The 16,137-nt window shown below is 64.9% G+C and overlaps 2 protein-coding genes across 3 annotated transcripts; both read left to right on the top strand.

The window, feature by feature from the left end:
* Positions 1-1,423: 1,423 nt before the first annotated feature.
* On the top strand, positions 1,424-6,352 carry NEMP1 (nuclear envelope integral membrane protein 1). The gene is made up of 11 exons (XM_042028996.1): positions 1,424-1,495; positions 1,559-1,757; positions 2,351-2,472; positions 2,552-2,762; positions 3,019-3,091; positions 3,205-3,298; positions 3,464-3,578; positions 3,761-3,986; positions 4,546-4,719; positions 4,953-5,164; positions 5,618-6,352. Exons 1-10 carry the CDS (start codon positions 1,424-1,426, stop codon positions 5,161-5,163), a joined length of 1,497 nt encoding a protein of 498 aa, XP_041884930.1. The 3' UTR covers position 5,164; positions 5,618-6,352.
* Positions 6,353-6,451: 99 nt separating this feature from the next.
* On the top strand, positions 6,452-15,780 carry MYO1A (myosin IA). 2 transcript variants are annotated; one of them, XM_042028946.1, is made up of 29 exons: positions 6,452-6,925; positions 7,769-7,912; positions 8,519-8,634; positions 8,826-8,920; positions 9,035-9,139; positions 9,243-9,289; positions 9,437-9,500; positions 9,571-9,669; positions 9,764-9,867; positions 9,950-10,097; positions 10,185-10,303; positions 10,387-10,473; positions 10,557-10,622; positions 10,735-10,839; positions 11,091-11,153; positions 11,261-11,461; positions 12,188-12,414; positions 12,495-12,695; positions 12,775-12,868; positions 13,004-13,153; positions 13,250-13,318; positions 13,581-13,667; positions 13,891-13,965; positions 14,074-14,208; positions 14,310-14,416; positions 14,484-14,616; positions 14,701-14,853; positions 14,924-15,051; positions 15,501-15,780. In XM_042028946.1, the coding sequence occupies exons 2-29, from the start codon at positions 7,790-7,792 to the stop codon at positions 15,622-15,624; spliced, it is 3,225 nt and encodes a 1,074-aa protein (XP_041884880.1). In that variant the 5' UTR covers positions 6,452-6,925; positions 7,769-7,789; the 3' UTR covers positions 15,625-15,780. The 2 variants fall into 2 exon arrangements, with proteins under 2 accessions (XP_041884880.1, XP_041884881.1); XM_042028947.1 differs by lacking the exon at positions 13,581-13,667.
* Positions 15,781-16,137: the final 357 nt, after the last annotated feature.

Raw genomic sequence — 16,137 nt, forward strand, 5'->3', positions numbered from 1 at the left:
CCCCCCCCCCGGCACCGGAGCAGCGGGAGGGGAGCGGGAGCGGCGCCCCGCACGGCGGCATCGGGGGTCCCGCAGCCCCGGCAGGGACCGGGGAGGACCCGCGGGGCACGGGGGGGGGCGGTCCGTGGGAGAGGCAGAACCCCCCGAAGAGGACACGGTGCTCGGTTGCTGCTGTGGACACCCTGAATCCCGGGGCTCCCGCGGGCAGCGCTCGCAGCATCCCCGGTTTCGGTGACAACCCGACCGGGCGCGGGGATGCTCCGAGCACCGGCACCGCTGTCCCGGCAGCCCTGCCCCGGTGCCGGAGCCCCGGCGAAGGGCTGGCGCTTGGTGTCACCGGCACACACACGCTGCCATCGATAGGCTTCGGGGTGAGCACCCCCGCGGCGCCCCGGAGCAGCGAAAACGGGAGCGCACGGAGGTTTCTCGGGTGGGCTGGGGGGGATGCTGAAGCCCCTCGCCCGCAGCACCGGGGTCCCTCCCGAGGGAGGCAGGAGGGGGGGGTGTCACGGCCCGCACCCCGGTCCGGCCCTGCGTGGCTCGGCGCTATTTATACCGCGGCCGGCGCCTGGCGTGCGGCCCGAGCCGCCCCCGCGCGATCGTGCCCGGGGGGGCCGTGCCGGTGTCCGGGGCACATCCCCGGAGCTACCGGGGGAGCAGCCGGGGGGTCCCGTACGGGCACGGTCCCCATCACGGGGGTCCTGCCCCAGTCCTCCCGGTTCACCCCCCTCTCCCCACCGCCCCCTTGTCACGCCCCCCCCCCTTCTCTCCACGACCAGGCGTCCGGCGCGGCGGGGCCGTTCCCAGCCCCGGCGCTGCCCCCGGCTGACGCACATCCTCCGCCCACAGCCCCGCCGCTTCCCGGCTCCGCCGCCCACGGCCCGCGGAGGGGGAGCGGGGGGGCCGCCCGAGCCCGCTCCCCGCTGCTCGCCCACGGGCGGCCACCGCCCCACGAGGAGGGACCCACGCGGAGGGCGGCACCCCCTTGCCGGGGCTGGGGGAGCCTCGCTGCGAGGGGACGGACGGTGCCGGCAGTGGGGCGAACTGGAGTTCCCCGGCCGAGCAGAGCCGCCCCTTGGCCCGTGGGATGCGGGACCCACTCCGCGCCGGGTGTCACCGGTGACCCGCGTCCCACGTCCGCCCCGGCACGGCCCCGTCCCGGCGGGGCCCGAGGCCGCGAGTTCGGCTGCTGGGGGAGGGGCGCTGGGGGCGAGGGGCGGGACCTGCGCGCCCCCCACGCGTGACCCATTCACACAAACAACGCGAAGCCGCGCCCTGATAGGCGGAGGCGGTTGTCAATCAGACGGGATACACGAGGGGGTGGGGGCGTGGCCGGCTGTGCCTGCGCTCTGATAGGCTGAGGGGCGTGTCTGTCAGAGCCGCTAACGGAGCGGGGCGGGGCTGTGGAATGAACGGCGGGGGCATGTTGGTCACCGTGGCAACCGGGGGCGGGAGCATGGCTGCTTCCTGCACGCACCATGCTGATAGGTTAAACGTACTGTCAATCAACGCGGCAGGCAGCGGGGGCGGGAGCCAGATCATAGTTGCTTTCTGATAGGTTATCTCAGCTGTCAATCGGGGACAAAGCCCGGCGAGCTCCTCTCCTATTGGCTGTCGCCGCTCCTCGGCGGCGGAAGCGGAAGCGGCCGGCGCAGCCTCGGCGGGAGGGATGAATCCGCCTCCGGGGCAGCGGCGGCTGCCGGTTCTGCCGGTGTTGCTGTTGCTGCTCCTGCCCTTCCTGATCCTGGAAGCTGCAGGTGTGCGGGGCGGCGGCGTCCCTGAGCGGGGACCGGGGGGGCGTCATGGCGGGGAGCGGGACGGCGACAGCCCCCGGGCAGCGTGGCTGCAGAATGGGACCAGCGGCCTGCGCCACGGGCAACTTCCCGGTGCCCGCTGAGAGACCCCCTGCCCCACCAGGGAACCCTCTGAGCGCTTCCCGGGGCCTCCATGCTCGGGGGTCGGTGCGGCCCGGTGGGACCGGGATTTCGTGTCCCGCTGTCCCGATCTCCCGGTGCGACCGGGCCTTCCGTGGGATTCGGGAGCCGCTTCACCCCTGGGGGCGAGCGCTGGCCGGAGACACCCTCGGATTGATGTCCCTGAGGTGGGAACGGTTCTGGAGCTAGGAGTCGAGTTGGAATGGGCGCAGGGATGGGGCTGTGCTGACCCCGACAGCCCAGGGCACGGGGTTATCCCAAAAAAGAACCAGAGGGTGTATTCCAAGGAAAACAGCGGCAGGACCGTGGGGAATATGCCTAAAGGGAGGATCCCCGGGGAGGCAAAGGGCAGTAGAGTGTTTGGTGGGTGAAGCAGAGGGGAGCAGTGCCTGAACCTCTCCCTGTGCACTTCCCAGGCGCCAAGGATCCCATCATCCCGCTCCAGGAGGGCCACGCGTCCCACCACAGGGAATCCCAGCGCTTCTGCTACACCAACACCCGCGTGCCGCGATGGCACGACATCTGGACGAGGACACAGGTGAGAGAAGGAGGAGGAGGAGGCAGCAGATCCTCCCCGCTCCAGCCCCTCCATCCATTCCCACCTTGCTTCCCGACAGATCCGCGTCACCAGCAGCCGGATGATCCGTGTCACCCAGGTGGACAGCGAGGAGGAGCTGGAGAAGTTCAGCGTGTGGAACGTGGTGTTCTCCTTCCTGCGGGGGAAGCTCAACGACACCAGCATCGACGTGGATCTCTACAGCAACAAAACCTGCCTCAAGGTCGAGCTGCTGGAGCCCAGCACCACCTACTCCGTCGTCCTCTTCCGACGTATGTCCCCTGCCTGGTGGGGGAAAGGGGGCCTGGGGCTGCCCGGGGGACAACAGGATGCAGCAGCTCATGAGCCAAGGACCAGCAAGGCTGTTCCTTCCTCAGGAAGGGCATTGGGTCTGCGGAAGGCAATGTGGGGGCATTTGAGGCACTTGGAGGTTCACCTGGACACTGCCCCATCCCCGTCCTTGTGACCCTGTGGCAGGTGGGAGCTTCCCACCGTGCCCCTCTCCACTGGGATTCGCTCTCTTCACAGGCTTTGATCCTAAGCTGTTCCTTGTTTTCTTCCTGGGCCTGCTGTTGTTCTTCTGTGGGGACACACTGAGCAGGTGAGTGCCCTCCTTTCCCCAGGGGCTGGGGCAGGTGGGCAGTGCCCGGTGGCTCCCGGGTGGGGGGTGTTTGTGCACAGGTACCCATAAAACACCCGGTGTGATCATTTTAGGAGCCAAATCTTCTACTACTCAGCTGGCATCAGCGTTGGTTTGTTGGCCTCGCTGCTCGTCCTCGTCTACATGATGTCCAAGGTCATGCCCAAGGTAGGTGTCATCTCCTGGGGATGAGTGGTCAGCAGCCTCATAACCCTTTCCATACTGGTGTAGTACTGGGATGGGCTGGGCTTGGCAGAGAGCAGCTCAGCACCTGGGGGAGGTACCCACGGCTGCCCCACTGCCTGCCTGCAACTCCCCCTTGTCCTCCCCCAGAAAAGCCCTGTGTACTTCCTGCTGGTCGGAGGTTGGTCCTTTTCCCTGTACCTGCTCCAGCTGATCTTCAAGAACCTGCGGGAGATCTGCAAGTCCTACTGGCAGTACCTGTTAGGTAGGAGAGAGCCCTGGGACTCACCAGTTCACCAACTGAACGTCTCCTAACGGAGCTGGAACGTGCTGGGGAGTGACGCTGAGGCTCCCCATCCCTGCCGGTGCTCCAAGGGAGTGGTGTCAAGTTCACCCTCATCCTCATGTAGCCCCAAATTTCTGCCCCATCCCTGTGCTGTCCCACAGGTTACCTGCTCTTCGTGGGCTTGCTGAGCTTCGCCGTGTGCTACAGGTACGGCCCCCTGGAGAACGAGCGCAGCATCAACCTCCTCTCCTGGGCCCTGCAGCTGCTGGGGCTGCTGCTGATGTACTCGGGCATCCAGATCCATCCCATCGCCCTGGGCCTGGTGCTCGTCGCCATCTGCACCAAGAACCTGGATTACCCCTTGCAATGGGCCTTCGCTGCCTACCGGTGAGGCCTGTGGAATTCCAGCTGCTCGTGGCTCCCAGCTGGGTCGGGATGAGCTGCTGGGTGGAGCCTGTGCCACAGATCAGGGGTGTTTTCACTGCGGTATGGGAGCGGGGTGGGTAACTGTGCCCTTTTTCCCCTGGGACTGGTGCAGGAGAGGGAGTGAGGAGCAGAGGCTGGAGGGGTGTGTTCGCTTTCCCCACTGCCAGCTGCCCTGGGAGCTTGGTCTGCCCTAGGGATTCATGTCTCAGGAACTGGTCTGGCCCCAGGAGCTGGTCCTGCACCAGATTTCCTTCCCTGCGAGATGGTCCTGACTCAGGAGCTGGTCCTGCCCCAGGGTTCCTGCTCCAGGAGCTGGTCCTGCCCCAGAATTCCTGCCCTGCAAGGTGGTCCTGACTCAGGAGCTCATCTTGCCTTAGAGTTCTTGCTCCAGGGATCCTGCCCTGGAAGGTGGTCCTGCCCCAGGGGTTCTGTCCTGAGAGTTCCTGCCCCGGGAGCTGGTCCCACCCTGGAGGTCCCACCGCATCCAGGAGGGCAGTAACTGGTGTTTCCCCCCTGGCAGGAGGGTGCAGAGTTCCAAGCTGGGCCCGACCCCCCCTCGTCTGCTGACAGAGGAGGAATATCGGCTCCAGGGCGAGGTGGAGACCCGCAAGGCCCTGGCAGAGCTGCGGAGCTTCTGCCAGAGCCCCGAATTCTCTGCCTGGAGCACGGTGTCCCGCATCCAGTCTCCCAAAAGGTAACACCCCTGCCAGCGAGCTCCGGGTGGCCACCCTGTGTCCCTTTGTGCTGTCACCTCTGTCCTTAGAGACAGAGACACAGATCCAGGCTGTGTGGGAGCGCAGAGTGACCGGGGGGAAAGGATGGATAATGCCCAGTCGCAGCACCAAAACGCTTCACCCACGTGTGTCAGGGCATACCCAGAGGTGCTGGACACACCTGCCCAACGTGCTGCTCCCTGGCTTCTCCCAGGTTTGCTGACTTTGTGGGTGGTGCCTCGCACGTCACCCCCAACGAGGTGTCTGTCCACGAGCGGGAGTTCGGCCTGGAAAGTCTCTTCATTGACGAGCAGCTGTTCGAGGAGGATGACGATGATGATGATGATGAGGACAGTGTCAATGACTCCTTTGCTGGGAATCACAGGAGTGATTCCCTGCCCCACAACCATCTGGATGTCCAGTGAGGTCAGCTGCCCTGGGGCCAAGGAGCAGAACCACTGCTGGGCTGCTCCAGGTGTGGTGGGGATGGACCTTAGGGGGAGATGAACCCTGTGGGGATGGACCCCCTCTGACAGGGAGAAAAGGGGGTCAGACCCCCTCCTCTTTCCCTGCAGCTCCTGCCTGAGGTGTGAACGCTGTTGTCAGCACAGCCCTGGGTGCTGGGGGGAGGTGGGACACATGGGAGCCCCCCCCAAGGCTGGGAGGTCACCTGGTCCTGGATGCAGACTGGACCCACCCCAACTTTTGCAGCGGGTGTTTGTGAGCTCCCAGGGTGGGACCCCCCGGAGCAGGGACCCCCTCCCAAGCCTGGGTGCTCACCTGGCTCCATCCCTCAGTGCCACAGCTGTGGGATGCAGACAGGAGCCCTTTTCCCTGCGCTGGGGTGGGGACAGACCTTCCCCTCCATCTCCTGTACAGGTGCCCGAGGGTGACACACACGAGAGGAACTTTGGACGTGTCCGCCCGTACCTGCGTGCTCAGCACCTGCCTGGAGCCGTGGGGAGGGAGCTGCCCGTGCCCGGCTCCTCCTCCTCCTGTTACAAACACATCAGACGGCTCCAGCTGGTCGGGTCACGCCTCTGCCTTGCCTTCAATCCCGTGTGAATACCAAAAACTCCGGCGCCTGCCGGATGGAGCTGTGGAGCCTCGGGGTCTGCCGGCTGCCCCTGGATGTGGTGTTGGGGTAGAGGCCGTGCTCAGCCCCTCTCCCCATGCCAGAGCTGAGGATGAGCGTGGATGTGCTTCCTCCCTGCCTCGCAGCCCTTCTCCTGCTGTTACTCCTCTCCCAGTGGGTGCAGGCAGGGACTGAGGGTGACGTTGCCGCTGTTGGGTTCCCAGTGCTGGCTGGGGAGCTCTGCCAAAGCACAAAGCTGGAGGGGACGCCCCAATCTATGCAACTTCCTAAGCAATAACGCTGCCCTCACCTCCTCGTAGTGTCTCAGCTGCCCTGGGGAGCCCCAGCCCAGCCCCTACCTCACCTGTGCCGCTGCTGGAGCTTCTGCCATCAGTTTCTGTCCCAGTCCCAGGTTTGCTCCCCGGCCCTCGCTGCGCTTTCCTCCCTGCTCAGGTGTGAGCAGTCTCTGTTACTGCATCCCCCCACCCTCAGTGTGGTGAATGACTGATTATATTTTTAATAAAGACATGTTTTTTAGGTCCTGAGCCTGATTTGTTCGTCCTGCTGTGGCCCCGGGGCTCATCCACCTGCAGGAGGTCGTTTTGCTGGGGATGGGGCATGGGGACACAACAGCTCCTGGGTGCCACATTCCCTGTGGCAGGACCTACCGTGGCCTCAGGTTGGGCTAGGAGCCTCTCTGGGGACTGGCATCCTCGACAAAGCAGCCCTGGGCATTCCCGGTTCTCCAGCCCTGTACCTCGCCCGTTTCCCGCAGCCCAGGAGAGGAAGTTCCCTTTGTTTGCTTGGCTCCTCCAGGATTTTCCCTGCTTGTTCCTGCTCTCAGCTGCCGGGTGGGGAAGGGACACAGCGGCTGAGCTGGGACCACGGGCAGAGGCTGCAGCCGGCGGCACTCTTGGAGCTGATCTTCACTGCCCGCTCCTTCGTGCCTCAGTTTCCCCAGCTGGGAGCTCTGGGGGAGGGCCCTGCGGCCCCCCCGCCCCTCCGTGGGCCGGACGGGGCCAGCACCGGGCGCTGGGCTGGGCTGAGCCCCGCCGGTTCCGGGGCAGCTCCAGCTGCAGCCACTCCAGCAGCCGCTTCTCTGCGACCGGGAGGTGAGTCGGGGGTGGGAGGTGAGTCGGGGACTCCTCTGCTGCCTCAGCTAGATGGGGATACCCAGTCCCCATAACCCTCATGCCAGGGCACCTGCACCCCGCGGGGCGTGGGGACCCGGTGTCGTTGGGAACACCGGGGCGAGCCCCGCGCTGCACTGGAGCTGTGGGGGGCTCTTGCTCTGGCTCCCACCCACGACTGCTGGCCCTGGGGTCCCAACCCAGCAGCACGGGGAGCCTCGGACCCCTGGAAGGCTCTGCCATCTCTAGAGGCTGCTGGAATCACCTCCATCACCCCATTTGCCCCAATCCTTCCACACCTTCTCCTCGCTCGTGAACTTTCCCCGGGCACCGATAAGTGGGGCTGGGTTTATAGCCCTGCGCCCCAGCTGTAAAGCGAGGGTGAAGGTCACCCCGGGGAACGTGACCGTGCTGTCACACACAGGTGAGGGATGGGGAACAGCGGGGAGAGGCAGCACACGGGCTCCCGGGGGTGACCTGTCGGGGGGTCTGGGCTCCTCTCCCCGCCCCGGATTCCCCAGCCAGGAAGGAGGGAGGAAGTGGAGGCTGAATTAATCCCTGCCCCAAGAATAGGATCCAGGTGTCCGCATTTCCTGGCCGAACCCCCGCTTCCCCCCAGCGTCCGGCTGCCCCCAGCCCCACCACGGGGTCCCGGGATACCCCGGGAAGGTGCCCCCTGTGCCTCTGTGGGTGTGTGGCCGCCTTGTCCCGTCCTCGGGGTTGAGGGGAGCAGCCACGATCCCAGAGACCGGCGAGGACCCGGAGGGGTGTTTTGGGGAAGGGGCTGCGTGTCCGTGGCTGCAGCCCCGCCGTGCCGTGTCCCAGCTGCCCCGGAGCTGCCCGGCCATGGAGGGCACCACGCCGCTGCTGGACGCCGAGGCCGTCGGGGACCTGGTGCTGCTGGACCCGCTGACCGAGGAGTCGCTGGTCCAGACGCTGCAGGAGCGATTCCGCCACCACGACATCTACGTGGGCAGGGGAATGGGGAATTGGGGGGCACGAGAGGGGCTGCTGGGGTGCGAGTGGGATATGGGTTCTGAGATGGGGAATAGAAGGGCTGCGGGGTCTGGGATGGGGAATGGGATATGGGGTCTGAGATGGGGACTGGGAGGGCTGCAGGGTCTGGGCTGGTGAGCGGGATAGGGGTCTGGGATGGAAAGAGGGATATGGGGTTTGAGATGGGGAATGGAAGAGCTGCAGGGTCTGAGATGGGGAGCGGGATATGGGGTTTGTAATGGGGATTGGGAATGCTGCAGGGTGTGGGATGGGGAGCAGGATATGGGGTCTGGGATGAGAAGAGGGATATGGGGTCTGAGATGGGGAATGGGAGGGCTTCAAGGTCTAGGATGGTGAGCAGGATACGGGGTCTGGATTGGGAGTGGGAGAACTTTGGGGTGCAGAGTGGGAACAGGGTATGGGGCCTGGGAGGCAAAGTGGGAGGGCTGCAGGTTTGAGGATGAGGAGCAGGATGTGGGGTCTGGGATGAAGACAAGGATCTGGGGTGGAGATGGGGAGTACCAGGAGCTGGGCTGTGTCCTCCTGGCCCCTCATCCCTTCTGTCCTGCTGTCCCACAGACATACATTGGGAATGTGGTGATCTCAGTGAACCCATACCAGTCCCTGCCCCTCTACACCCCGGAGAAGGTGGAGGAGTATCATAACTGCAGCTTCTTCGCAGTGAAGCCCCACATGTGAGCACGGGGATGGTTGGGGGTGCCCTTGATGCCCTGGATCCCACCAAGGGCTTCACCCGTGGGCAATCCCAAGGCATCGAGGTCCAAAGGAATCCACTTGGGGCAACACCACAGCCACAACAGGGGGTCTTTGCATTTCCTGAAGCCCCTAGATGGCTCCAGCCCCTTCCAACCCCTCTTGCCCCCAGCTTTGCCATCGCTGACGATGCCTATCGCTCGCTGCGGGACCGGGACAGGGACCAGTGCATCCTCATCACCGGCGAGAGCGGCGCCGGCAAGACAGGTACAGCCAGGGCTGCAAGGGGGGCTCAGGGCACTGCGAGGGGCTGGTGGGGTGAGGGGCACAGCCCCAACACCCACAGCCCCTCACCGATGACCCCTGGCCCCTCGCTGGCAGAGGCCAGCAAGCTGGTGATGTCCTTCGTGGCGGCCGTGAGCAGCAAAGGGGAGGAGGTGAACAAGGTGAAGGAGCAGCTCCTGCAGTCCAACCCTGTGCTGGAGGGTGAGTGCCCCACATCCTGAGCCCCACCTCGCGCATCCCGGCCCTGCCAGGGCTCGGCACCGTCCCCCTGGACTGCACCGTAACCCCCATTCTCCCCCCGCAGCCTTTGGAAATGCCAAGACTGTCCGTAATGACAACTCCTCCCGATTCGTGAGTGACCTGGGGACAGGGGTTGGACCCTGCCGGGGCCACGTGGGCCCTGATGGGGCTGGGAGCACAGAGGGGATGGGGGTGTGGATGTGTGGGAGCTACCACTCCCACCAGGACCCCCTTCCCTGACCCAGCCCCCTCCCCCAGGGCAAGTACATGGACATTGAGTTCGACTTCAAGGGGGAGCCCCTGGGAGGGGTCATCAGCAACTGTGAGTACCCACCACCCATCCCGGGGGGTCCCACTCCACACACCCCAGTGACACTGACCCCTCCTCTCAGACCTGCTGGAGAAATCCCGCATCGTCCGGCACGTGAAGGGCGAGAGGAACTTCCACATCTTCTACCAGCTCCTGGCTGGGGCTTCTCCAGAGCTGCTCCGTAGGTCCAGACCCCGCAGTGTGGGGGATTTGGGGGTGGAACAGGAGCTGGGGGGGGCCACGGCTGAAGTGCCACCTCCTCTCCCCTCAACCAGAACAACTGAAGCTGCACCAGGACTGCAGGCACTACGGATACCTGAACCGGGAGAGCTCCAGCTTGCCCGGCATGGACGATGCAGCCAACTTCCACGCCATGCAGGTACCCACAGGAAGACAGGACTCCTCTCCCCCAAACATCCTGGAGCCCACTGCAGCCCCTGAGCTGTTGTGTCCATCCCTAGGATGCCATGAGGGTCATCGGCTTCTCGCCCGCGGAGGTGACGGAGCTGCTGGAGGTGACGGCCGTGGTGCTCAAACTGGGCAATGTCCAGCTAAGCAGCAGCTTCCAGGCCAGCGGGATGGAGGCCTGCAGCATCACCGAGCCCCAGGGTAGGGATGGGGATAGGGATGGGAATGGGGGGTGTGGGGACCCCCTGAGCCCCTCCTTGTCCCTGGCATCGCCATCTCCCCACACAGAGCTGCACGAGATCTGCAAGCTCATCGGGCTGGACCCCAGCACACTGGAGCAGGCGCTGTGCTCCCGCACGGTGAAGGCGCGGGATGAGACGGTGCTCACCACCCTCACCGTCCCGCAGGTGAGCAGGACCACCCCCAGCCATGGGGCTGATGCCCGGCAGCCCCCAGTGAGCCGGCACCAGCCCCCCTCCCCTCTCCCCAGGGCTACTACGGCCGGGACGCGCTGGCCAAGAACATCTACAGTCGCCTGTTTGACTGGCTGGTGCATCGCATCAACACCAGCATCCAGGTGAGCTCCAGGGGATCCTGGAGCCCCAGCAGGACCCTGGACCCCCACCCCACACAGCGCTCAACACCCCGTTATCTCTCCAGGTGAAGTCAGACGAGCAGAGGAAGGTGATGGGCGTCCTGGACATCTATGGCTTCGAGATCTTCCAGGTGAGTGAAGGACCCACATGGCCCCATCCAGGGGGTTGGGAACAGCAGGTGAGACATGGGGCAGGGCAGGGGGCTCGGGGAGCACCTGTCATACAGGACCCTTCTCCCACAGGACAACAGCTTTGAGCAGTTCATCATCAACTACTGCAACGAGAAGCTGCAGCAGATCTTCATCCTGATGACGCTGAAGGAGGAACAGGAGGAATACGTCCGAGAGGTACCTCCAGCCCCTGTCAGAGCACGGCCCCAAGGAGCTTCGGCCCCCCCGGGATGGGGAAGTGCCGGAGACGGCTCCGTCGCACGTCCCTCCCTCACCCCGCTCCCCGCCGGGAGCCGATTCAATGGCAGGAAGGGATTTGGGATCCTCAGCCCCGTGGCCGGACGTCCGGTTCCTGCCCCACAACAGCTGGAGGTGTCCATGGGGCAGGGGCTGGGTTATCCATTTGTCTGACCCACATCTGCTCTCAGGGCATCCAGTGGACCCCGGTGGAGTTTTTTGACAACAGCATCATCTGCAACCTGATTGAGAACGTGAGTTGCCCTCCCAGTGCCGGGATCTTGGGGTTCCAGCGCCCCCCATAGCCCAAACTGGGATTCGCTGGGGCCGGTCAGGAGTGACCCCATCCATCGTGGCACAGAGCACCAGCGGGATCCTGGCCATGCTGGACGAGGAGTGCCTGCGGCCCGGCGTGGTCAACGAGGACACCTTCCTGAACAAGCTCAACCAGCTCTTGGCCACACACAAGCACTATGAGAGCAAGGAGACACAGAACGCCCGGCGTGTCACCGACACCAGCCTGCCCCCGCGCTGCTTCCGCATCCACCACTACGCCGGCAAGGTCCGGCAGCGCCTGCTCCTCCTCCCAGTGCCACGCTCCTCTTCCCAGCACCCTGATCCTCTTCCCGGTGCCACGCTCCTCTTCCCAGCACCCTGATCCTCTTCCCAGCACCCTGATCCTCTTCCCAGCACCCTGATCCTCTTCCCAGCACCTTGATCCTCTTCCCAGTGCTACACTCCTCTTCCCAGCACCCTGATCCTCTTCCCAGTGCTATGCTCCTCTTCCCATCACCTTGATCCTCTTCCCAGCACCCTGATCCTCTTCCCAATGCCATGCTCCTCTTCCCAGCACTGTGGTCCTCTTTCCAGCACTCTGATCCTCTTCCCACTGCCCTGGTCTTTTTCCCAGCACTCTGGTTCTCTTACCAGTACCCCAGTCCTCTTCCCAGCACCTCGGTTCGTTTCCCATCAGCCCAGATCTCTTTTCAGCACCCCAGTCCTCTTCCCAGCACCCCAGGCTTCTTCCCAGCATCTCAGACCTCCTCACAGCTCTCTGAACCTCTTCCCAGCACCCCAGTCCTTTTCTCAGCACCCCACTTCTCTTCACAGCATCCTGGTCCCCTTCCCAGCACACCAGACCTCTTCCCAGTGCCTCAGTTCTCTTCCCAGTGCCCTGGTCCTCTTCCCAGCTTTGCACAGGAGATGTGGGGCTGGACTGGGAACGGACATGGAGACGCTGAACCCTGCCCCACTCCCTGCCTGGGCGCTGACCCCGCTGCACCCCCAGGTGACCTACAACGTGACGGGCTTCATCGAGAAGAACAACGACCTGCTCTTCCGCGACCTCTCGCAGGCCATGTGGGCGGCCCGGCACGCGCTGCTGCGCTCGCTCTTCCCCGAAGGAGACCCCCAGAAGGTCTCCCTCAAGCTGCCGCCCACCGCAGGCTTCCAGTTCAAGTCGTCCGTGGCGCTGCTGATGAAGAACCTCTACTCTAAGAACCCCAACTACATCAGGTACCAGCCCCAGCAGGGACCCCCGGGGGCGGCTGCGGTGCCTGTGAGACCCCCGCCCAAACCACCGCTGCGCTCTGCAGGTGCATCAAACCCAACGACACCAAGTCAGCGATGGTGTTCACGCCGGAGCTGGTGCTGGCGCAGGTCCGGTACCTGGGGCTGATGGAGAACGTGCGGGTGCGGCGGGCGGGCTACGCCTTCCGCCAGCTCTACGGCCCCTTCCTGCAGCGCTACAAGATGCTCAACCCCCGCACGTGGCCCCGCTGGGACGGTGGTGACAGGTACGGGGCTGGCACGGACCGTGAGGGCCAGGGGGCTGCCGGGGGAGCTCTGACCGGCCTCGTCTCTGCTGTGGTGCAGGGAGGGGGCCGAGGTGCTGCTGGCAGGTCTGGCGTTCCCTGCTGAGGAGCTGGCATTCGGCCACACCAAGATCTTCATCCGCTCACCACGCACGGTGAGTCTGGGAATGGGGGAGTCCAGGGGGATCCAAACTTGTCCTGGGAGTTCCTGGGTGATGCCACAGCCCCTGGAGATGGCTCTGGATGACCCAGCTGCTCAGTGACCCAGTGCTTGCCATGGTTGTCGCCAGCTCTTCGACCTGGAGCAGCAGCGCCAGGAGCGTGTGGCCCAGCTCGCCACCCTCATCCAGAAGGTGTTTCGGGGCTGGCGGTGCCGGACCCAGTACCAGCTGATGCGCAAGAGCCAGATCCTCATCTCCGCCTGGTTCCGGGGCCACAGGGTGAGGACAGGGCGAGTCCTGGCCATGCTCCCCCTGCCCATCCCTCTCCCCCTGGCTCTCTGAGCCCACCTAGCTCACCCTCTTCTTCCCCTGCAGCAAAAGAACCACTACAAGCAGATGAAGCGGTCGGCACTGATCCTGCAGGCATACGCACGGGGCTGGAAGGTGAGGGCTGAGCATCCCAGGACCACCAGTGGGACTGGCCTGGTGTGGGGAGCAGGGTGGGTGGGGAAGGGGCTCCGTGTGCCCCACGGTGGGACCAGGGGCTCTGTGTGTCCCATGGTGGGACCAGGTTCACCCTCATCTCCTCTCCCCGTCTTCCCTCCTTCTCTCTTGCCTCTCTCCTGCCTCTCTCCTGCCTCTCCCTCTCGCTCCGTGTCTGTGTTGGTGTCTCCCCCTCGGGCTCCCCGGGCTCTCACCCCCACAGTCTCGCTGGCTCCTCCGGGAGCTGAAGTCCCAGCGCCAACGTCACGCAGCCGCCAGCACCATCGCCGCTCACTGGAGAGGGTACCAGGTAACGGGGCCACGCGCCCTCCGGCCACCTCTGTCATGCTGTCCATGCCGCTGTGTCCGGGTTGTCTGTCTGTCTGCCCACCCCGCTCCTGCCCACTCTGTCGGGCTGGAGCCTCTGTCCTCTCCACTGGGGTCAAATGGGGATGTGGGGGATGAGACACCCTTGTCCTTGGTGGGGCTGGTGGCGATGTCCGGTGTCCTCACCACTGGCCCTGTCCCCGCAGGCGCGCAGGACCTACAGGAAGTATTTCCGTTCCAGCGCCAGCACCTGCGTGGCCAACTTCATCTACCGGCGGCTGGTGAGTGGGGCTGGGGCAGAGGGGGCCACGGCGCCTTCCCAGCCCCCTGCCCTGGAGCTGGACAGCCCTGTCCTCTCCTGACCCCCCCCACCGCGTTGTCGCCCCCAGGTGCAGAGGTACCTGGTGGGGCTGGCGAAGAACCTCCCACCGCTGTCGGTGACGGACCGGACCTGGCCCCCGGCGCCGTACCGGTTCCTGGATAACACCAACCAGGAGCTGAAGAACATCTTCTACCACTGGAAGGTGGGAGCAGGGGGACACGGGGGGAATTCCAGCTGGGATCTTGGTGCGCCGGCTCACCCGAGGGGTCTTTGACGGCACCGAATCGCCCCCTCCATTGGCAGTGCAAGAAGTACCGGGACCAGCTGCCACCGGCGCGCCGGGCCCAGCTGCAGGCCAAGCTCTGCGCCAGCGAGCTCTTCAAGGACAAGAAGACCCTCTACCCCAAAAGGTGCCAGGGTCGGGGCTGGGGGTGCAGGGGAGCTCAGGGCAGCAGTGGCTGACAGCCTCGTCTCCAGCCTGCAGCAGCCCTTCCGTGGAGAGTACCTGGGGCTGAAGCAGAACCCCAAGTACCAGAAGCTCCTCGCAGTGGCCAAGGACAAGCTGGTGATGGCCGACACCGTGAGGAAGGTGAACAGGGCCAACGGAAAGGTGAGATCCTGACTCGTGCCCCGGGCAGCAGGAAGGCAAACGGGGCTACACTGACCCCCTGCCCACGCTGACCCCCGCCCACAGACAGTCCCACGCCTGCTGCTCCTCACTACCGAGCACCTTGTCCTGGCTGACCCCAAGGCCGCCCAGCCCAAGACTGTGCTCAGCCTCAGCGACATCCGCGGCGTCTCAGTCACCCGCTTCTCCGACGGCTTCCTGGCCCTGCACCTCAAGGAGGTACCTGGGGAGGGGGGCCCTGGGGGCTCAGGGGTTCCCCAGCAGGGCTGACCTGCCGTTTGCCCCACAGGTCTCCACAGTGGGGGCCAAGGGAGACTTCCTGCTGGTCAGTGACCACCTCATCGAGCTGGTCACCCGCCTGCACCAGACCTTCGAGGCTGTCACCGGGCAGGCGCTGCCCCTGCACATCACTGACAGGTGTGGGTGGGGCTGTGGTGGGCGTGGTTATCATGGGTGTGGTTGTAGTGGGTGGAGTCTGAAGGGCCAGACTACAATGGGTGAGGCTTCTGTGGGTGGGGCAGGGTGGGGCTACGGGGGGCACAGAAGGCGTGGCTTCCATGGGTGGGGCCAGGAGGATGGGGCTTCTGTGGGTGGGGTTGTTGTGGGTGGGACAGGGCGGAGCTCACCAGGGTGGGATGGAGGTGGGGGTGGAGTCTCCAAGGGTGGGGCACCACGTGAGTGCCCTGATTGGCAGCCCCTGAGGAGTGGGTGTAACCAAGGCAGCGCATTGGCAATGAGGGGATGGGCCTGGGTGTGTCCCTTCCAGGGACACAGGGATGTCCAGGGACACCCTCTCTATCCTGACCCCTCTCCATCCTGACCCCTCCCCTCCATCCTGACCCTTCCTCTCCATCCTCCTACTCCAGGTTCTCCACCCGCTTCCCAAAAGGCGACGTGTCCATCACCGTGGTGGAGTCACCCAAGGCCAGCACCAACGGCCCTGTCTGCAAGAAAAAGGGCAGCCACAAGATGGAGGTCCTGGTGCACTGAGGGGACCCCCAGCCCTCACCAGGACGCCCACCCTCACACTGGCACCCCTGACACCCCCCTTGTGTCATCCCGCACCCCTGCGGGTGCCGGCAGCGCCCAGGCATCGCTCCAAATTCATTAAAAGGATGCTGAGGTGTCAGTACCGAGGTGGTGACACAGTGGGTGACGCTGGTACAGGCGGGGTGGGACCCCAGGACGCAGCGCCCAAGCTGGGGGGCACAGCCCAGCCCAGTGGTGAAGCCCCTCATCCCAGCCTCCCGCTTTTCCTGATGCCTGATTGCAGCCGGCGCTCGGCTTGTGGTGATTGGAAAGGCCCCAAATTGCCGCCGCTTTTCCCGTCAAGTGGCTCACGGCTCACACTGCTGCAGAGACAGTTTCTTGGCAGCCGTGGGTGGCTGCATGTGAGGTTCCTGGCACCCTCCTGCCCGTGCTGGACATCCTTGTCCCCCTGCCCAGCATCCCTCCACCCTGCTGCAGGACACCCATGCAGGGGTTCCCTGCCCGGACTGGCGC

The sequence above is a fragment of the Corvus kubaryi genome, unplaced genomic scaffold (assembly GCF_017639235.1).
Source record: "Corvus kubaryi isolate FWS band 111438036 unplaced genomic scaffold, C.kubaryi_AGA036_p1.0 37309, whole genome shotgun sequence".
NCBI classification, from domain to species: Eukaryota; Metazoa; Chordata; class Aves; order Passeriformes; family Corvidae; genus Corvus; species Corvus kubaryi.

Bases quoted from the DNA above. Each gene is read 5' to 3' on its own strand.
- NEMP1 (XM_042028996.1), top strand. From the start codon at position 1,424: ATGTTGGTCACCGTGGCAACCGGGGGCGGGAGCATGGCTGCTTCCTGC. The intron at 3,579-3,760 runs GTAGGAGAGAGC...GCTGTCCCACAG, and splicing joins CTACTGGCAGTACCTGTTAG to GTTACCTGCTCTTCGTGGGC. The intron at 4,720-4,952 runs GTAACACCCCTG...GGCTTCTCCCAG, and splicing joins CGCATCCAGTCTCCCAAAAG to GTTTGCTGACTTTGTGGGTG.
- MYO1A (XM_042028946.1), top strand. From the start codon at position 7,790: ATGGAGGGCACCACGCCGCTGCTGGACGCCGAGGCCGTCGGGGACCTG. The intron at 13,154-13,249 runs GTGAGGACAGGG...CTTCCCCTGCAG, and splicing joins CCTGGTTCCGGGGCCACAGG to CAAAAGAACCACTACAAGCA. The intron at 13,319-13,580 runs GTGAGGGCTGAG...TCACCCCCACAG, and splicing joins CATACGCACGGGGCTGGAAG to TCTCGCTGGCTCCTCCGGGA.